This window comes from Eulemur rufifrons, chromosome 19, assembly GCF_041146395.1.
Source record: "Eulemur rufifrons isolate Redbay chromosome 19, OSU_ERuf_1, whole genome shotgun sequence".
In the NCBI taxonomy this organism is placed as follows: Eukaryota; Metazoa; Chordata; class Mammalia; order Primates; family Lemuridae; genus Eulemur; species Eulemur rufifrons.
The window spans coordinates 40255661-40277193 of record NC_091001.1 but is presented as its reverse complement, the minus strand read 5'-3'; the positions used below and the strand labels follow the sequence as shown (position 1 = coordinate 40277193).

Genomic DNA, 21533 nt, shown 5'->3' with positions numbered 1-21533 from the left:
CTTGTTGAATTAATGCACGCAAGTTGTGTGTGTGTGTATATGTGTGTATGCTCCTCCTGTTACTAGGGAATGCAGCTTACTAAACGTATATTAATAAAATTATTTTTATTATGAACTCCCCCCCACCCCCGTAAGGTCATTCTTAGAAAAGCCACCTTATTTCTTTTTTTCCTTTCTCTTTTCTGTTTCTTGGACGAGACCACGTGGCAGAAATGAATTCCTTTTGGTGGTGTGTGGTCCCAAAATGTTTGATGTCCCTCAATAAGTAGCATGACTCCGTGGGGGCCCCTGACAGGACGGGCCCCCTCCCCTTAGTGACACTATCCTGGTAATCACTCCCCCTTGAAACGTTGCTTTGAAAACTCAGATGCTGTGACGGATCTCGCCGCGCACCCCGGTTACTACGGGAACCTGGTGGAGGAGTCCCTGGGGAAATGCTGCCTGGTGACCGAGGAGATAGAACGGGACCTGCACCGCTCCCTGCCCGAGCACCCCGCCTTCCAGAACGAAACGGGGATCGCTGCCTTGAGGAGAGTCCTGACAGCCTATGCCCACCGGAACCCCAAGATCGGATACTGCCAGGTGAAGTGTGCACCAGGCGCAGAGACCCCCGTCTGTGCCTCGCGTTCACCCTCCGGGTGCCTGGGTCTGTGCCCAGCCCCGAGAGCTGCCGTGTGAAGGCACTGTGCTCGCTCCTTTCCCCGAAAGAATGTACTGAATAGGGGCCAGAGGAAATCATCTTCGGATCATCAAACAGGCTGATAATTTGCGATTTAAAAATTTACCCAGTGCCTGAAAAGAGCAGTGCGCGTGTGGAGTGATGGTGCAGGGGCTCTTGAGCTCAGCCGTAGGGTGGGATTTGTGGGGCTTCCACACCTCGACGGGAATTGTGGGGGCTATTTAAAATGGCAGTGCTGCTTGGGGAGGAAAAAGAATATCAGGGCTGATCAGTTTCCTTCAGGAGGTAAGATGACATCCTTTGAGCCGGTCCTGACTTGAGGGGCGTGGTCAACAAAACCAAAATGAAACTCAGGTTTTTGCTGCTGCTGTTTTAACTAACACGAGACTGGCTTAGTGAAGCTTCTGACATTTAAACATTTAAGGATCCAAACTTTGCTTTCCTGTGAATAAGCAAGATCAATGGGCGAATAAAGGTAGGGGGTGCGTGTGTGTCTGTCTGTCTGAACACACATAGGGAGTAGCTGGATTTGATCCAAGCCTGAGACTTGCACCTTGGCTGAATCCCACGTTACTAGATGGGGACTGACGGGTGCCCAGTTGTTCAGACAGGTGTGTCTTGTCAAGACTGTGTTGAGGTCATGGTCATTCCACTTCCCAAGTGTCAGTATGGTTGGGGTATGCTGGACCTCTCACCTACAAAATCTTTACTTTTGCGGATTGTTCAGGCTTGTGTATTTTTAATGCCTCCGTGGCATCAGGTGGACTGGCTGGTAACTGTCCCTCCTTTGACCCCCTGAGCAGTCAATGAACATCCTGACCTCCGTGTTGCTGCTGTATGCCAAGGAGGAGGAAGCCTTTTGGTTGCTGGTTGCCGTGTGTGAGCGGATGCTGCCCGATTACTTCAACCACCGGGTGATTGGTAAACCACCTCCCTTGCCCCTGTTCTGTGTCTGGGAAATAGTGACAAGGGCTGGGCAAGATGTTTACCTAGTCAGTCCTGTTTGTAACATCCCCAGTATCACTCAGCTAGTCTCTCCACAAGCATGGTTTGACTCTTAACTTTGCAAAACTAACTTGGGCACTGTAATTCTCTGCTTAGTTCTGGCCATATGGTGGGCCAAGGTAACCCAAGTACCGTCCTGCTACACACACTACAGATTTTGGATTGAAAACAAATGAACAAACAAGTGATTTTAGGTGGATAGCCAAACTTACAAGAAGGACAGGAAGATCCTCAGGTCCAAGACACAAATCATAAAGTGAAAGCCAGAGCGGTTTGTACTGATGCCATGGCCTGGAAGGGGGTGGCGGGGTGGGATTCTTCTCGGTGGCCCAGGGAGGTTTTGTCACTAGAGGAGGGGAGGTGGGTCTAGGCCATTGTCAAAGCCACTGTTTGATGAGTGTTGCTGTGGGACAGCTCATACTCAATAGTGACCAGCTAGACCCTCTGTGATAGTGGGTGATCACCACCTCCAGACAGGATGGAACATTTGGAACATTTCCATCAGAAAGTTCCCTTCTGCATCTTCCCTGCCATAAGCAACACTTGGCACTGATTTCTATCATCGTAGATTAACTTGGGAGTTATATATCTGTCATCGTAGATTAACTTGGCCATAACATTGTGTAAATGTGGCGATAGAGAATGTAGTTGTTTGTGTCTGGCTTCCTTCACACAACGTCGTAACTGTGAGAGGCACCCACGTTGTGGGTGCGGCAGTAGTCTGCTCCTCTTTGTTGCTGAGCAGTAGTTCACTGTACATTCATACCAGGATCTGCTTCCCCAGTACCTGTTGATGGGCATTCAAGTTGTTTCCAGTTTTGGAATATGATAAGGTACCAATGAACATTCACATATAAGTGTTTTGGGGAATACATACCATTGTTTTTCTTCAGTATTTACCTAGGAGTAGAATTGCTGGGTCATAGGTCAGATGTATGACTTAATAGGAAACTGTCAGTTTTCCAAAGTGGATGTAATGTGTTTATATATCTCACACCAGCAGTGTATGAGAGTTCCAGTTGCTCCACATCCTTGTCAACATTTGATATTGTCTTTTTAATTTTAGCCATTCTGGTGGATAAATGCTATATATCATGGTGGTTTTAAATTATATTTCTCTGGTGATTAATGATGCTAAACGTATTTCTCAGATCTTTAGCCTATTTAAGAAAAATTGGTTGTTGCTTTCTTATTGAGTCATAGGAGTTCTTTATCTTGGATAAGACTTTTGTCAATACATGCATTGTAAATATTTCTCTCAAGCTTGAAGCTTGCATTTTAATTTTATTAGTTCTTTCTTTTGAAGAGCAGCAGTTTTAATTTTGATGAAGTTCAGTTTGCAATTTTTCCTATGCTTAGTACTTTTTATGTCCCAAGTAATTTTGCCTTTTGCCTATATTTTCTTCTAGAAGTTGTTTATAGTATTAGTTTCTATATTTAGGTCAATAATCCTTCTCAAATATGTTTCTCTACATAGTGTGAGATAAGGGTTTGGGTTTCCCCCTCCCCTCCCTTGTCCCATGCCAATATCCAGTAGATTGGGCACTATTCTTTGAAAAGGGTATCATTTACCCATTGAATTTCCTTGGTCACAATGTCAAAAGTCAGTGAACTAAGTGTGAGTACTTTTCTGGACTCAAATTTTGTTTTATTGTTCTAGTTACATCAGAGTAATTTTAATTTTAATTCCAACTTGAATCCTGCCCCAAGCAGTGCTCCATGGCCTTCCTTTTCCAGGGGCGCAAGTGGACCAGTCTGTCTTTGAGGAGCTCATCAAGGACCACCTCCCGGAGCTGGCAGAGCACCTGAACGACCTCTCAGCCCTGGCGTCCATCTCTCTCTCATGGTTTCTGACTCTGTTCCTCAGCATCATGCCTCTGGAGAGTGCGGTGAATGTCGTAGATTGTTTCTTCTACGATGGGATCAAAGCCATCTTCCAGCTGGGGCTGGCTGTGCTGGAAGCCAACGCCGAGGAGCTGTGTGGCAGCAGGGATGACGGCCAGGCCTTGATGGTCCTTAGCAGGTGGGCTCCGCCACGTGCTTCCGTGGCTACCTGGGGATGGAGGAGGCAGCTGGGACTCTGGAAGACCTCAAGAGGGTGCAGCTGCAAGTGCCCCGCCGTGCCATTGCTGTGGCGGTTTTCTGTTCCACTCTGCCTCTCGCCAGGCTGCTATGGGGTTGGGTGAGAGGGTCCAGGAAGGAGGAGGGCTATGCATGCTTTTCTCTTAGAAGATTGAATAACTTGCAGCTAGGTGGACTCAGTGGTCTTGAACGGGGCTGCGGGGACAACAGGCAACATGAGCGTCAGGCAGCCAGCTGGGGGGTTCATACATTTTACGTGTAGGGATGGTGAGCTGCGGTGAAGGAAAAGTCACGCTAGGATGAGCGCTAAAACCCGGCTCTCTAGGAGCTGAGGGCAGGTTGAATGACGTTTAAAGAGGGCGTTCTCTTTCAGAATAGCATGAAGCTTAAAGTTGCAGGTATGCACAGAATTTTGTGCTTACTTCACTGGAGGGTTTCGGGCCCCTGGAAACCCACACGTGGAGTCCAAAAGACAAGCCTGACTTTATGGCTGGCTGTCCCTTTTTCTAAGCAGCCTCGCCCTCCTCCCAGTGTTGCTTTTAGCAGGTGCTCAGGCATGTTCAATGCCCTGCGAAGGTGGTGGGCGTTGTGTGGTGCCTGGATGAGGATCCCGGGCTTTGACTGGGCGGTGTGCTCAGGTTTCTAGATCACATCAAGAACGAGGATAGCCCGGGGCCACCAATTGGCAGCCACCATGCCTTTTTCTCCGACGACCAGGAGCCCTACCCTGTGACTGACATTGCTGACCTGATCCGGGACTCCTACGAGGTAAGGGGAGGCCCCGGCTCCTCGCACTCTCACGAGATGGATGCAGAGGGAGGTTTCCTGGGCCACCTTCTGTGTCCTCTGTATGGACACAGCAGGGGACCCTGTGAGCGAGTGGTCCCCTGTTCCCTGCAGAAATTTGGAGACCAGTCTGTGGAGCAGATCGAGCACCTGCGCTGTAAGCACAGGATCAGGGTCCTCCAAGGCCACGAGGACACCACAAAGCAGAACGTGGTGAGTAGGGGACACCTCACCACAGTGCTCACAGAATTCAGGAGCTAACCCAGGAGTGCATGTCCCTTTTGGTCACATGACATAAGAATGCCAGCTTTTTTAAAAATTTTTTTATTTTTTTATTTTTATTTTTTTGCATTGCATTTAAAAACTTAGTAGGGGTGACATAGGGTGGCAATAGCAAGGGTTTTTGGAATCAGATTGTGAGCATATTAACCACCGTGAGCCTCAGTTTCCCCAGTTGTACAATGGGGATAACAGTCCCCACCGTGCAGGACCAGTGAGGTGTGGTGTGTAAAGTGCCCGGCACCGATGGCCGGCAGCGAGGGCCAGTTGGTGTTCAGAGGGCTCTTCCTGCCCACGCGTAGTCCTGCCAGCTTTTTAGCTTCTATCAGAGGCTAATACATGTGTCCTGCGGCACTGCTGTGTGACTTGGAAAGAGGTCGAGGGTGAAATACCCGAGAAAGATACTGGAAAGTAATCTTTATGTCACATATAGGGGCCACTGCACAAGGGAAGCGGGGAACACGGGTCCTCGTTCCTCACCAGGAGGGGCATCCTCGCCTCCCTCCGATGTCTCCAGGGGTACAGGCCTAGAATTCTCTCCATCACTGTTGATTCTTTCCTTAAGCTCCGAGTTGTTATCCCGGAAGTCTCAATCCTTCCTGAAGACCTAGAGGAACTCTATGACTTATTCAAGGTATGAAAATCTGGGAAGATGAGGGAGGTGCCGGCCCGAGCCGCTGTGCCCAGCCTGCCTGGGGTGAGTGTGGCTGCCACGGGCTCTGCCGTCGGCCTGTTCTGGGTGGCAGAGGCTGGAGCTGTCCTGCCTGCCAGCTCTGTCTTAACCTCACCCACTGGCTTCTACCCAGAACCTCTCACCCTCACCCTCTGCTCTGGAACCAGCCCCCCGCCTGGCACCTGGGCGGAGGGAGCTGGGGTGCTCCTGGGCAGCCCTGCAGCCTGGCGCGGCCCAGGCGCTGAAGCTGCTGCCCTCTGCTGAGAGGTCACTGCTCCCTGCTAGTCCGTGGGAGATGAAACAGCCGCCCTTACTGGAATCATCGCCTGGTATACTTTTTAATTACACGTGATCCCAGCCCACAATATGCACACCCCTCCATGCACGTTTGCATATTTTTGTATTTGTGTGGTGGGCATGCCTGCTAGTTGATGTTATATTTTTCCTCGATGCTGTTATTAACACTCTCCCATGTTACCACATAGTCTCAATGATTTTTGGATAAATCTACGCTCTGTCATATTGGTAACACTTAACATAGTAAAGCAGATTTTGAATATTTGGATATTTACATGGAGTTCTAGGTTTTGCTACTTAAATCATCCTGTAGACACCTCACTAGAAGTTTTCTGGCTCGAAACAGTAAATGAAAACGAAGAGGAGAGGCAGACACAATGGTCCCCTCTTGCCACCCTGGCAGAGGGCGGGCAGGACGCACAGTTGCACAGAGCAGGCCTGGCCTGGTTGCCTTCATGTGCCTGGAGCGGGCCTGTCCCAGAAGTCACTGCAGTGGCTTGGTGGGTTAGTGGGTCCTGGCAGCCTCACTCCTAATGAGCAGGATGTGTGGGCAGTGCTAGCAGGTCCTCGCCTCCCATAAACATTGCCTGTTTGCAAGTTTTATTGTTTCCTTTGTTGCATGAAGACAAAATACAAAGTCAAGGTTCTTTGGTGTCCCAACCCCCAATCTCTCTTTGGCTTTTAAGACTTCAACTCGCCTTTTTTTTTTTTTTTTTTATTTTAAAAATTGCTAATATAGTCTTGTGGTTCAAAATTCAGAAATTATAAAACTATGTAGTAAAACCAATGTCCTTTGTTCCTTCTGTATTGTATAGATCTGTCTAGTCCTTTTTGATTTTCAAATAATATGATTTTAAGTGAAAATATCAGAATGAAAATTGTGTCTTCTATAATTAAAACTATCAACTGAACTGTACATTTTTAAATGGTTAGAATGGTAAATTTTATGTGCTGCATATTTTACCACAATGAGAAAAAAAAGAAACCGTAATAACAAAGGAAAGAAAAAAGTGTCAAGGCCGGGCGCGGTGGCTCACGCCTGTAATCCTAGCACTCTGGGAGGCCGAGGTGGGTGGATCGTTTGAGCTCAGGAGTTCGAGACCAGCCTGAGCAAGAGCGAGACCCCACCTCTACTAAAAATAGAAAGAAATTATATGGACAGCTAAAAATATATATAGAGAAAAAAATTAGCCGGGCATGGTGGTGCATGCCTGTAGTCCCAACTACTCGGGAGGCTGAGGCAGGAGGATCGCTTAAGCCCAGGAGTTTGAGGTTGCTGCGAGCTAGGCAGACGCCACGGCACTCACTCTAGCCTGGGCAACAAAGTGAGACTGTCTCAAAAAAAAAAGAAAAAAAAAAAAGAAAAAAGTGTCAAAAGTACATATTCATGTGGGCAAGGACTGTAGGGTAACGAGGAAACGCTTTTCCAGGTCTGGTTAGAGTGGCGAGGTGGCGAGTAGTTGAATATCTTGTCCATGTGTTAGTGTTGCAACGTTGCTGTTCAGTAGGCAGTGTGTAAGAGGCCAAGCGGGCCGTGGGAGAGGCTGCGCTGGCCTTGGCTCTTCTCCAAGAAGCCTCCCATGGCACGGCTGTGTGGCACAGCCCTCTCTCCCTCTTGTTATCAGAGAGAGCACATGATGAGCTGTTACTGGGAGCAGCCCTGGCCTGTGGCCCCACGCCACGACCCCAGCAGGCCCTACGCCGAGCAGTACCGCATAGACGCCCGGCAGTTTGCACACCTGTTTCAGCTGGTCTCGCCCTGGACCTGCGGGGCGCACACGGGGATCCTCGCTGAAAGGACTTTCCGGCTCCTCGATGACAACATGGACCAGCTCATTGAATTCAAAGCATTTGTGGGCTGCCTGGGTATGGCTGTGGGTCTTACTGCAGGGAGCTGACGTGGGTGGGAGTCAGCGAGCAGGCGACAGAGTGCAGCGTGGGGGCAGGCAGATGTGCACAGTGAAATACTTTGGTGACTGGCCTGATATGATTTTGTGATTTTGAAATATCATCCTGCAGGCTCCTCCCAGGACCACTTCTCTGCTTCCTTAAGTGGAGGTGGGGAGAGGGGCCCAGGCTCTTAACATACGAGGCCACTCACCTTGTTGTTCTCGATGCCCAGAGTGTGGTGGGGGAGCCACGATTTTAACCTTTTGTCCATAAAATTAAAATCTTTCAGAAAGTACGAGGCCAGACAGCATTCACAAGGTCTCCTTGTGGCTCACACAGTCACCAGCCTTTAACATTTCTTTGCTAACAGGGTGTGTGTTTGGGGCAGGGGTGTCAGGGTGGCAGGCGTTGGCCTTACTGAGTTCTCTATCCATGGTGAGTTTGTGTTATGATAGATGTACTTGAACCATTTGCATTAACTCAAATCTCTCTTAAAAATTTTGCAGACGTTATGTATAATGGAGAAATGAATGAGAAAATCAAGCTGTTATATAGGCTTCATATCCCTCCAGGTAAGAAAGTCCAAGCCAAAAAATCAGGCTGTGCTCTGCTTTAACACAAGATCAGCCTTGTGCACAATACCAGCCTTGTGCACAACACTGCAGGTCTCTTTTTAAGTTTCATCCATACTTGAGGTGGTGACAGATGTTTCTAGTCTGGGGTTTCAGATCACAGATCTGAAGTACTGTGCTGTATGACCTGTGGCAGGAGTTCCCACACTTGGGTGCGCATCAGAGTCCATTCATGGCAAATGCCCTATACAGGTGTACCATTCTTCAGTCTTTTATAACTGTATTTTTACTGTACCTTTTCTGTTTAGATACATAACGTATTTACCTTTTGTTGCAATGCCTACAGTGTTCAGTAGAGTAACGTGCTGTATAGGTGGGTAGCCTAGGAGCAACAGGCTGTACCACATAGCCTAGGAGTGTAGCCTGGGCTGTACCATTTGGTTCATGTAAGTGCACTGTATGATGTTCACACAACAATGAAATCGCCCAACAATGCATTTCTCAGAATGTTATCCCTGCCGTTAAGCAACACATGGCTGTATACAATTGTAGACTTCACAGAATGTTTACTGTGGATGAAAACCTTACTAGCATTATGGAATGGGATATTATGTGTTTGAAATAAATATCAACAGGACCAGAGATACAGAGCATGTGACTCCTGTTTGCCTAAGGGAAAGTTTGGCACTCAGGTTACGCCCACCATGTGGGTTCTTCACTTTTTAGTCAGCCTTGTCTTAGGCTATACAAAGACACAATACTGAAGATTAACTCTATAAGCTCCTGCTTTTGAGAATGTGCTAATATAGCAAATACCTACTGGAACCCAAGAAACTGAAGGATCCCTACAGTGTTGCAAGGACCAAAATAATAATGGGAGTGGCCCCAGTGGCATACATGAAGAAGGCTCACCGAGTGGGATGGAAGCAGGTTGGCTACATGATGGATCCAGCCAGGGTTAGGAATGTCCCTTAGAGAATGACAGCAGTCATTCTGAAGATTCAGTCGGAGGAGATAACAATTTTGAAAATGGATGATGTGTTAAGGAAATTTGCAAAGGTCAACTTCTCACAGGACATAAAAAATGATAGTTTACATTCCAGTTTAACAATTTGGGCAAAGCTGATACCAGCTACATCAGAACGGACACCAGGCATATTGGATTTGATGATAGGCAGCTTGTATTCTAGTTTTGGATTGGTATCCTGGGTTGAAAATGCCACTGAGGATTTTGAAAAACAGAAAGTGTAGAATGTAAACTTCCTAAAAAACCTTTTATGAAATTAGGCTGGATGTGGTAGCTCACACTTATAATCCCAGCAGTTTGGGAGGCTGAGGCAGGAGGATCACTTGAGCTCAGGAGTTGGAGACCAGCCCGGGCAACATAGTGAGAACCCCCGGCTCTTAAAAAAGAAAAAAAAAAAAAAAAGAAGAAAAGAAAAAGAAAAGATTGCATTGAACCTTTTCAGCAAAAGAAAAGCCAGCTGCTGCAGATGCCTAGAATTATCCGAATTGCCAAAAGCCCCTAAGAAATTGGATTTATGATCCCTCCCTCCAGTAGTTGTTACATCTCAAGTGATTTTTCTTACAGAAGATCTCTGAGAAACAAGTTGGATACCTTAGTTGATTTTCCTATCAAGCTACATCAGAATTCCTAATTAATCAAATGTAAGTCATTGCTGCTGTAATTTGATTGTTGTCTCCAACCGCTGTGGGGGAATAGGGAGAGGATGCTGTACTGCTTTTGCAAACAATAAGCATGGTGGAGCATGGTGGTGTTTTGGTGACTGTTTTAATACCTCGACGACATCTGAAGGCCAAATGGTGTTCAAAACAGTACATGTGCTCTTCTCCGAGAGATGATAAACTTTCGGTGGAACTGGCTTTTCCCCTCTACAGATATCCCATTTAGAAAGTGATGAAGATAGCAGTGGCAATGACAATGATACAGAAAATGAAAACCATTTGACTTGAAGTCACAAAGAGAAACCTTCCTGCTGGTGGTATCTGAAGTGCTAAAGTTATCCACTATGTTAAAACAAAAGTCTGAGATGGCGGTTTCAGATACCCAAATGTAAATCCTTTACCTGATTTTAACTTGTGCAATAATTGAAGTGAGACTCAGTGAACACTTTAATAGAAAATGTCCCTCAATCCATTTATAGTCTTGGATTACAAGCTACATGTATTTATCTAGGAATGTGTTATAAAAATAAGGTCATGTTTATAAAAGTTTGAGTATTTCATTTACAGAGGTTAAAATGATGTTTAAAGATGGTATATATACTTAGTATTTACTGTTTTACCATATGCATTGTATCCTATAATTCTGATCATAAACAGATTATGGAATGTGTTATTTTTAGTGAGTTCCACGTGTCCTGCAGCATCCTCTTGTCCAGCCCAGTGATGTAGTGTTATGTGTGCCATGGAAGAGAGGTCGGGGGGCTCTTCTCCGGGGTCTGGTTGGCCTTTCTGGCTCCTTGTTACCTGCCTCCCCTCTGGACATTTGCCCATCTGCTGAATGAATCACTGTTTTTGTGTGCACCCATCACAGTTGTGCATATTGCTTACAGCATTTTCTTGGTCATGTGTGTACACACGTGTTTGTCCTTTTTGGTATACCAAGCTCTTTCGCATCCCAGCAGCTATTCCCTGGGAAACCCATTTCCATCCTGACTGCCCCAAGTACCATTCAGGGTTTGTAATTTTCCTCCTATTCACTTTCTCAGTGGATCCTCATGTGCGCCTCTGCACAGAATTTGGGCAAAGTTGGAAAATGACTCAATATCTTTGTCGTAGGAAAAAACCACTGAACGTTAGAAAAAGAAAAAATGAATAGACAAACCAACCCTCTAAGACTCTTGGAAACCTACCTCCCAAATAAGAAAAGAAAGAGGGTAGCTTTTTGAAGCTGTGGTGCCATCTTGTGGATTTGCTGAATCACAGATAAATTTTGTCTTTGGTTTATTCTTAGTGAATGGCTTGCTAGTAAGTTGCAACCCTTTTTTAAAGTATGAGGATCCTTCCCTGTCATTCCCCTGATAATTGTTATCTTGTAGCATCTTCGTTGAGCTATAACTCATTCCATAAAAGTCACCCATTTAAAGTGTACAATTCAATTTTTTTAAATATATTCAGAGTTGTGCAATGATCACCACAATCAATTTTAGAACATGGCATCATCCTAAAAATAAACCTTGTACCGTTAGCTATCACTCTCAACCATCCATTTTTCCCAGTGCTAGACAACTTGCTGCTAAATATGCCTACTCTGGACATTTCATATAAATGGAGTTGATGTATTCTGTGTTTGACATCTTTTACTTAGTGTAGTGTTTTCAGGATTTGTCCATGTTGTAGCAAGTGTCAATGCGTCATTCCTTTTTATGGCCAAATAATATTCCATTGTATGAATATTATTCCATCATTATCAATTTATTCAGCATTTGGCTTGTTTTTGGCTATTATGAACAGTACTGCTATGAATATTTGTGCACACGTTTATGTGTGACCATGTTTTCGATTCTCTTGGGTATATACTTAGGAATGGGATTTCTGAGACAAATGGTAACTCTCTTTAATGTTTTAAGGAACTGCCAGACTATTTTCCAAAGTGGCTGAACCATTTTACATTCCCACCAGCAATGTAAGAGTTCAGACATAATTTTTTTTTAGTATCCTTTAAGAAAACTCCTAATGATAAGATAATGCTATGAATTCAGTGAAAGCTTTTTTCAACTTTTTAAATAAATTGTACAATTATAGTAGCATGTGCTATTATAGAGAAATAACATAATGAAAAATTTAAAGTGACAATTATTCCACCATCCAGAGACCTAGTGTATTTATTTCTGGAGTATAGTATATGTGTATATTTTAGCTTTACAAAATGGGAGTTTTATTACATACATTTTTCCAGGTGAACATCAGCAATGTCCTTCTATGAATTTTGTCTTATTACTTATGACAGTAGCTACATACATCTGGGAAAAGACATACCTGGTGTGTGACATTTGATTTCCTGTGTGTACCCAGACAGTGCTTGGGGTGCATTTGGGTTCACGGACCGTGCAGACTACAGCCCACAGGTTGGGAGCTGCTGACTTAGCCTTTAGTTAAAAATTTAGCCTAAAAAGCTACATTACTCTGTCAGTGTTGGTTAGACAGATAATTTGTTCAATTTAAACATCTCTCTCTCTCTCTCTCTTTAAGCACTCACTGAAAATGACTGCGACAGCCAGTCACCATTGAAGAATCCTCTGTTGTCGACGTCAAGACCCCTGGTTTTTGGGAAGCCCAATGGCATGTACCTCTTTCCATTGCTCTCCTTCCCCCGGTGCACTGCTGCAGCGGGCAGGAATGCAGGCTGCCCTCACCAGGCTCTTGTAGCAGCCTTGGTGAACTAACACTGAGCCCACTGCCTTCGGAGGCCAGAAACCTTCCAAGTGCAAGTGTTGCTGGTGGCTCCCCTCACCCCCACCATCAAGTCCCTTCCTCTTGTTTGCTCTTTCCCAGGTTGTCTTGTAGCAGAAGTCCCCCAGCTAACAACCCTCATCTGTGGCCAGCTGTAAAACAAACTGTCTCTGAGGGAATCTCTCACTTTTCACAGTTTTGTATGGAAGTTGCTTAGTGGGATTCCTCATCCTCTTGCTATCCCCTCCTACGTATTTTCCTTTTTGCTTTCATTGAATTTATTTAAACTATATATTGTTTCCCTTTTTCTGAAGGTGATGCAGTTGATTATCAGAAACAGCTGAAGCAGATGATTAAAGATTTAGCCAAAGAAAAAGATAAAACTGAGAAAGAGTTGCCCAAAATGAGCCAGGTATGGACTTTCTTCTGTGCAGAGAATGAGCCATTTTGCCAAATGATTAATTTGAGAAATGAGCTGAGGGCCCTTTACCTCCAGAGTCCAGGATCTTGTAACTTTGGGTAGCTGAGAGTTGTGGTGAGTAAATGGGAAATATTCAAATTGTGATCACTTCAGACATTCCAGATATTCACAGCTCTTTAAAACAGGAGGCTGCTACACACGTGACGGTTTTTGAAGACTTTTTATATCAAATCCATTTATCCAGGTTGTTATAAGGATTTATGCCTTTGGGTGATAAAAGCATTTGGGGGCCACTGTGGGTGTAGCATTCTCTCTTTAAAAAATATTAGTGTTCTCTCTCCATTTTCTTGGAAATCACTGACTACATGATATATGGCTCTAAAACCTCCGGGCATTTTCCAGAAAAGAGTTCTATGCTACAAAAGTGCCACATGATGGCAATAGGTTTTCTTTTTTTTTGAGACAGAGTCTTGCTCTGTTGCCCGGGCTAGAGTGAGTGCCATGGCGTCAGCCTATCTCACAGCAACCTCAAACTCCTGAGCTCAAGCGATCCTCCTGTCTCAGCCTCCCGAGTAGCTGGGACTACAGGCACGTGCCACTATGCCCGGCTAATTTTTTCTATATAGATTTTTTTAGTTGTCCATATAATTTCTTTCTATTTTTAGTAGAGACGGGGTCTCGCTCTTGCTCAGGCTGGTCTCAAACTCCTGACCTCGAGCAATCCACCCGCCTCGGCCTCCCAGAGTGCTAGGATTACAGGCGTGAGCCACCGCGCCTGGCTAGGTTTTCTTTTTAATTTGAAAAGTGTTCCCTCCCAGTATGTAGGAAATATAGCTTAAAGTTAAAAACACTTTTATTATGGGATTTAAATCATTTTGGTGCTGTCTACTGTGAGCCTTCAAGAGTAGAATTTAGCATGCAAATGTTTCTCAATCTTTTTTAACCACAGAACATCTTGTGGGATTAGTATTTCATAGTATATTTGAGAAATGGTGCTGTCTGCTCCATTGGGGAATAGCTTTCAGATTTTCCTTCTGCTCCGTGGATGTATAAAGTCAGTTAAATCTCTTCACCCAAAGCTGTTGGTATTAACATTCTGATATGCATAACATTAACTTGTTTTGGTTATAGATATACTTTAATAATGGGCCATGTTAATATTTTGCTTTCTTTCAAAATAATCATGGATATTTCTTCCAAATTATTAAATATTTGTTAAATTAGTAGTTCACAACCATTTTTCTGTTCCTAGAGTAATTGAGTAGTTAAATCTCACTCAAAGCATCTCTCCTAACATTTAGATTCTAAATTTCTAGTGTGTATGTAATTTGAGAAAACATCAAGCATCACTGTCCTATTTCATTTTACAGCCTTTAGGTCCTGCACGGTATTCCCAGCAGGTGAACATGCCAGTTTCATTTAATCATAATACTTCAGGTGTTTCCAATGCTTATTATAAACTCTACCTTTAAAGATCCTCATAGATAAATCTGTACATTGCTCTGGTTCCTTTGGACACATTTCCACGAGTTGACTTGCTGGGCCAAAAAGGGTGTGCACGTCCTCTGGGAAGGTCTCCACATTTCTTAGTAGTTACAATATAGACAAGCGCAGCACACTGTCAAGTGTGTATCAAAAATCCCCTGGAGTCGCTGTTAATAGTGTTTTCAGAGTGAAAGGGCAGAGATTACCTTATATTCTCCTTCAAAAGTAATGTATGGTTTTCTCTAAGAACAAAGGTATAAAGTTTTAAAAAACATGCTTCCACATCCTGGTTCTGCTGCTAAATACAGTTTTTTTAATTTCAGAGAGAATTTATCCAGTTCTGTAAAACTTTGTACAGCATGTTTCACGAAGATCCAGAAGAAAACGATTTGTATCAAGCCATCGCCACAGTCACCACCCTGCTGCTGCAGATCGGGGAGGTGGGGCAGCGGAGCAGCAGCTCTGGGAGCTGCTCCCAGGAGTGCGGGGAGGAGCTGCAGGCTTCAGCGCCTTCTCCGGAGCAGGACTCAGTCTTTGCGGACACCGGGAAGACTCCCCAGGACTCCCAGGCATTTCCCGAGGAGGCAGGAGGGGACTGGACTGTTTCCCTAGAACACATTCTAGCATCACTTCTGACTGAACAATCATTAGTAAACTTTTTTGAAAAGTCACTAGACATGAAACCCAAACTTGAAAACGCGAAGATCAATCAATACAATCTCAAAACCTTTGAAATGAGCCGGCAATCACAGCCTGAACTCAAGCTTGAGTAACCTGTAGCAAGATAGTAGTTGCTGCGAACACTGGAGTCTGCCATACCAAAGCACGACCAGGCTGTTTCTTGGGTTGTCAGCCCATAAACCCAGATTTCAGTCTACTTTGAGTACACTTCACAAACCGGGTATCTGGATAAGCAACCTGACAAACTGTAGCCGGGGGAATCCACGCAACCCTCATGCATTTCTATTAAGAGAATTGCCAGTGCTGCAGGCTATCCATCAGTTCCCTTGATGCTGTGACTTGCAATTTTTTTTTTTTAATCAGATTTGCTGAAATGGACACTTGCACTGTGACGCCAGCCAGTATGATTTTACTCTCAGATGGAACACAAGTCATGTGTCTTACTAACCTAACCAAGAGACAAGATAAACCCCAAGCCCTCATTTTTCACTGGGAAGGACAACGAGGTCAAGAATCAAGCTCACTTTCAAGATCTAGAGTCCACTATCTGTGCAATTGTATTTGGCTTTTTTTTTGCACTAATTTTTTGTTTCAATGCTGGTAATTGAAACCATTTTAATATATTTGGTTGTATCCACTTTGTCCTTCAAAAATGTGTACAAACCATGCTTCTAATGTTGGCCTCAAAAGTTTTTTTAATAAAAAATTTTTGTATTTAGTTCTTTTACCTGTGTCTTCAGGTGTAGACTATGCCAGGTAATGGACAAGTTGGACTCTCCCCAGCCCATCTATGGCCTCAGTGTGTACTGCAACTTAGGACAGTTACACTCAATACAGATGTAGGGAGAAGCTTAAAGGTATACGACCATGTTATTTCATGAACTCTAAGATCTACAGATTATATCATTTTACAGTTGTTTCTTACAATGTGGAAAAGTGGCTGGCAATTGAAGTCTATGTCCTGGTTTCTGGACAAGTGTTTATCTTGGAATTAATGAAACATGCAAGTATAAAATCATTAATATCATGCCTCCAATTTCTCAACTACTTAGAACAGTGGTTCTAAAAATTAACTTTAAAAACCTGCTTTGACCCTGTCAAATAATCCAACTCCAAGGGACAGGGAGAAGGGGAGGACAGACGTAAGTATTTAGGAAAAGCTGTCCAAATGATCCCACAATTGGGAACTGCTTTAGAATATGCAAGCACATTATGTTGCAACTAGAAAAGGAAAACCAAAACACGACGGTGGTTTTTTACCTTTATTTGATTTATTTGACAATCAGTGGTTAGTTCTCATCCACGTTGACTGTCTGTAGATCTGCAAAAGTGAAGAAGTTAACAGTTTACTTCCATATTCATAACATTTCATACCTGAACACTCCAAAAACCTTTTCTAAAACAGTGTAGTAACATTCCATTTTCCACTCAGATATGGACCAGTTTATATATTCTTTTGCATCCTCCTACAGCAACACACAATTTATAAAAACGTATGATGACAATGCCTGTCACTCCTATTTGCTGAACAGATGAATTCAGGGTGTAACAGAGCTAAGGATCTTTTCTAATGTACTTTAAACAGCTGTGTGAGATGGAGGAGGAGAACTTACTTTTGAAAGTGGTAACAGGTACGTAGGTAACCAAAGTATAGAGCTTGTTTGGTGAATCTTCATCCTCATTACGTTTTCTGGACAACCGCACACGAATCCGGTATGGGACATTCCTAATAAAAATACAAAAACGTGTTGCTAAAGTCAATGCTTCCTTTCAAGAAAATAGCCAGTAGCTATATTCACACATCCGCACCCTGCTTCTAATGCTCTCAGTTCCCTGGAAAATAAAACATACCCCCAGGTAGACATTAAATGCTGTTATCTCAGGATGCATGCTTATTAAGACATGTTAAGGCAAGCACCACGGATATTCCTAAGCAGAAATATGAGTCCAAATGTGCTAGTCTTTCGCCTCTACCATGGGAGACTTCCTGGATGGGATTTTTCTGTTACATTTAAATTTGGAGAAATGTTAAAAACTCTACAAGCTATACTGAACACAAAAGTCCATTATAGCTGATTGTATCTCCTTCCTTTATTGATCCTAGGCTGTGCTAAGTGTTAGTCTAGGCCCCAATTCCTACAAACCCAGGACTTCTCTTGGCTCCTGTGACACCACATCCTCTCTTACCATCCTAAGGCAGGCACTGAGGGTTCACTGGACACCTCTCCTCTCCCATACCCCTAAATGTCAGCTCACTACAAAGTTGAGTCTCGGGTCCCTCTCTCGGTCATTTCACCCAACCCTAAGGTTTAAATATTACCCAGATGCCAACAGTCCCTGGAACCCCCCCATTTCACAAAATCAACTAGCCCACCCTATTGTCATTCCACTAGCTGGTCCCCCGTCTGCTCTGGCACCTACAGTGTCCTTCACAGCATAAGCTTCCCTCCTGCTATAAAGCAGGGCTTCCCAACCTCAGCATTACTGACATTTGGACTGGGCAATTGTTGGAGGAGCTGCCCTATTCATTGTAGAATGTTTAATAATACCTGGGCTGTACTGACTGGTCTTCTAGTCACTTGTTCCACCACTGCCCCAACCATCCTGCTCCCAGATGGCAAAGTTGCTCTCCATGCAATGCTCTTTCCCACCCCATACCATGGGCTCCTTCACTTGGGTCTCAGTGCACAGGTCACATTACAAGGCTTCCCTGCAGATGCCAGCTCACCCCAAGTCACTATCATGGTATTTTAAGGTCACACGCATTAAACAAATTACTGAACATATATGGACTATGCAGAGTGAGCTGGAGAAGCTAGTGTCACTGTAAGAGTTCACCTTCTAACACAGATAACTTTAGTACCTTATTCCTTTGGCCCAGACAGCTTTGTTGAGCCTGGTATCAATGCGCACATCTGGAGTTCCCATCTCCTTCATGGCAAATTTCCGGATCTCTTTGAGTGCCCGAGGGGCACGCTTCTTGAAGCCCCTAAGATTCAAACGTAAGTGAACAAATTCTGACATGAGCACAAATTTAAATGAAATATAAACAATAAGACCCCACTTAAATGCCATCAACTATAATCCATTTTCACTGAAGTCCTCAGATCAAAATATAATCTGATATTATGTGTCATGTCTTCGAACATGTTTTTGAACAGATCATTCAATGCAGTAACTTGGTCTACACTTAAAAAGCAGGGGCCTGAAATGTGAAGGCAGATCTCCCAAAGTATGATGAGGACCACAGTCAATTCTCTGGAGCTCTTGACATGTACCAGGCGCTATCGCAGGAGCATTACATGCACTCATTAACTGATGTCTGTTCAAAATTCTGAGTTAGGTACTAGTAACCTTTTGTTCAGCAGAAAAGCACAGATTTATTTTAATTTTATGCTTTCAGTTAAGTAAGAAATACAACATAGAACTTTACACAGGCTGAAAAGGCCAAGCATTTGTTCAAGTGAAGGCCATTCCAAGCGAAGCAGAGACCAAACATCCTAAAGAGGTATCTCACCCCACCTCCAGGACTGTAAATTTCTCTCCTTTGCTCTACCCTTTCCAGCCTCCTTGCTATTTCTAGAACCATCAAACAAGCTTGCTTCATTCACCTACAAATAACCATCTAGAAATAAAGGATGCTAGAAGTAACAGCAAAACAGACAAAAATCCCATTCTCACATAGCTTATGTAAGCAACCTACAGAGTTCATCAAATGGTATCAAGTTCTACAGAGAACAATAAACCAGGGAAAAGTGCATTACAGAAGAGGAGCACAAGTTTCAGTAAGACACCCAAGGTGCTACTGGACTTGAGGTGTGATGGCAACAAGCAGCCGTTCAGTTAATCTGTGAGAAAAGCACTGAGGCATAGGGAAAAAAAGTAAAATTCAGAAGGCAGAGCCCACAGGATTTGCTAAATTGCCAATGAATGAAACAGGCCACAAGAGAACAGGCTGGGAGTGGATACAAACACTGGCAGTTAGGTCAAGTTTGAGATGTCAAATAAGTTGAATACATGTGAAGCCATAATTAGAAAAGAGAGATTCAACATTAACAGGGATGTGAGGAGACTCATGAATAGCTAATGAAGCAGAAAGAAAAACTCCATGGAGCTTAAGAATAAAAGCACTGTCATGAAGAATGAACTGTCAAGCAAGCACTGAGAAATGACCCAAGGATAGTACCATAGAGGTCCTTGTGACAAGCACAAAATGCCTAAAAATCTAGTCCACCTGCATAGCTCACGCCCACACTTTACAAATGTCCAATTATCTGTGTGCCCTTTAAAGCAGTACCCCTCCTTTCACCCTGTGACTTGCTTTCCACCTGGCACTTTTTTTATCCATCTTATATCTGAACACTTGCCTACCATCCCCTGCTATTAAGTAAACAAGGAAGGTAGGGTCTTTGGTTCTCTGCCGTAACTCCAGAGCTCAGGGCAGTGCCTGATACAGTTAAATGCTTGACATGCTCTCTAAATGAAAGCATGCATATTCCAAATAAAGGGGGAAAAAGAATGCAGCTATGCATAACCAGCACTAACACACACAAAGGCACTGGATTTTAGACCCAGAAGTCATCTCAGAGACCCCAAATAAGACAACACACACAATGGTCCTTGGCTGACTCAGTAAATACTTGGCTGGGATGCTAGGCCCGAAATGAATGCTGCCACACATTTACATGCTGGCAAAATTAGTGGTCCTGAGACTGCCCAGTCAGGTGCAAAAACCCCTGCTCCACAGACTGAGGCCCGAACAGAGTATTTCAGTGTGTAACATTTGGCTATTTAAAAATCATTCCTCACATTTCTGTACACCATAAATCCACAACATCCTTGGGTCCCACCACATACTGCCCTATAACTCTGGCGATACACTCCTGTCTCTCTGTTGCATGTTCATTTCTGGCATTATAACTTGATCAGTACTATTTGTACACGTCTGTGTGGGTCAGGCAACGAAATCAATCCCATTTAAGTGTTTACATTCTAGGCAGAACACAGCTTTTTTTAGTTAACGTTCCTGCAATCTTTTTTTTTTTTTTTTTAAAAGGCCTGCTTTCCCTCATATACACATCTTTCACCTTTTAGCCTGTTCAGGTTTAATGCAAATGTAAAAACACCGAGTCAATGATGTTCTCATTTTAGCACACGAAGTTTTCCAAAATCGACTGTCCAAAAACTTCACTCAAGCGCACGTTTCCATTCACTAACTTCAGAGCAGCACACTTTAAACCCTGTAAACTTTGGGTAGGGTACGTGCAGTACATCTGCGATTTTGAAAACGAAACGCGTAACTTCTATACCACTTAGCCTTAAACGATTAGTTAGACCTTTGAGAGCGACAACCGCAGGCGAGTTCGCGAGTCCCCGGCCGATTGCAGGGATACTTACACTCCATGGATGCGCTTGTGAATGTTGATGGTGTATTCTCGGGTCACCACTTCGTTGATGGCAGAACGGCCCTTCTTCTTCTCGCCACCCTTCTTTGCGGGAGCCATCTAAACGCAGGCGAAGAGGAGATTCAGAGCAGAAAGGGCCGAGCCAAGTCCCCCCTCCCGGGCTCGACCCCATGCTGCCGCTCTCGGGGCGCTTCCTGCTGCCAAGAGTCCGGCCACACCAAGCCCGCCACCCCGTGGCCCATGCAGCCGCGCCCCGCAGGTGCTCCCGACCCGGAAGCCCCTGCGGTCCCTGATCCCTACGCTTGGCTGTTCTCCCTCCCAGGCTCCGGGAGCCTTTAAACGGAGCGTGGATTCCCATTCCCCAGAATGCGAAACTCCGGGACGGATCGGGAGAGATCCCGCCGTCTCAGTCGGCACAATCCCGGAGGAGGATGGCGCTGGATTTCTTAAGCCGAGACCATGCCAACCATACTCACCCTGCCGGGCCCAAGTCGGAAAGGAGAGGCGCGAGGGATTGTGGGAGAAGGAAAGCAGAGGTCGTAAGCACAACTTCCGGGTCGCCTGGAGAGGCGGGAGGAGGCTGCGGCTAGGGAAAGGAAAGGCGGGGCTGTGACGTGAGCGGCGCGCGCCGCGGGGAGAGAGCGGGCCTCGGGGGCGGGGCCTGGGCGGACCTCGGGGGCGGGGTCTGGGCGGGGTCTGGGCGGGCCACGGCCGCACCTTCCTGCTCCTGGCTCGAGTCTGGCTTCTAGGGAGGGATGCTCGAAGGGACTAGCATCTCCAAGTTTTTCGGAGACAGCTAATGCCCAGGCCTACAGCATGAGAGCAGGGCTAAGGAGAGAGGACTCTTTTGTTCTTATTCACT

At 44.8% G+C, this 21533-nt stretch overlaps 2 protein-coding genes across 3 annotated transcripts in view; one reads left to right on the top strand and one right to left on the bottom strand.

The window, feature by feature from the left end:
* TBC1D8 (TBC1 domain family member 8) overlaps positions 1–15984 on the top strand; it is a 119121-nt gene extending 103137 nt beyond the window's left edge. For both annotated transcript variants that reach the window (XM_069494423.1, XM_069494421.1), the window contains exons 10-20: positions 368–582; positions 1483–1600; positions 3422–3707; positions 4405–4534; positions 4667–4765; positions 5397–5465; positions 7427–7667; positions 8198–8263; positions 12479–12568; positions 12994–13091; positions 14909–15984. In XM_069494423.1, coding sequence (XP_069350524.1) covers positions 368–582; positions 1483–1600; positions 3422–3707; positions 4405–4534; positions 4667–4765; positions 5397–5465; positions 7427–7667; positions 8198–8263; positions 12479–12568; positions 12994–13091; positions 14909–15358 — 1862 coding nt within the window. In that variant the 3' untranslated portion in view covers positions 15359–15984. The remainder of the gene's footprint in view (positions 1–367; positions 583–1482; positions 1601–3421; positions 3708–4404; positions 4535–4666; positions 4766–5396; positions 5466–7426; positions 7668–8197; positions 8264–12478; positions 12569–12993; positions 13092–14908) is intronic.
* Positions 15985–16520: 536 nt separating this feature from the next.
* Positions 16521–21205, bottom strand: RPL31 (ribosomal protein L31). Its single transcript, XM_069494578.1, has 5 exons — positions 21148–21205; positions 20664–20770; positions 18130–18255; positions 16880–16992; positions 16521–16587 (listed from the first exon to the last, which is right to left on the bottom strand). Exons 2-5 carry the CDS (start codon positions 20768–20770, stop codon positions 16556–16558), a joined length of 378 nt encoding a protein of 125 aa, XP_069350679.1. The 5' UTR covers positions 21148–21205; the 3' UTR covers positions 16521–16555.
* Positions 21206–21533: the final 328 nt, after the last annotated feature.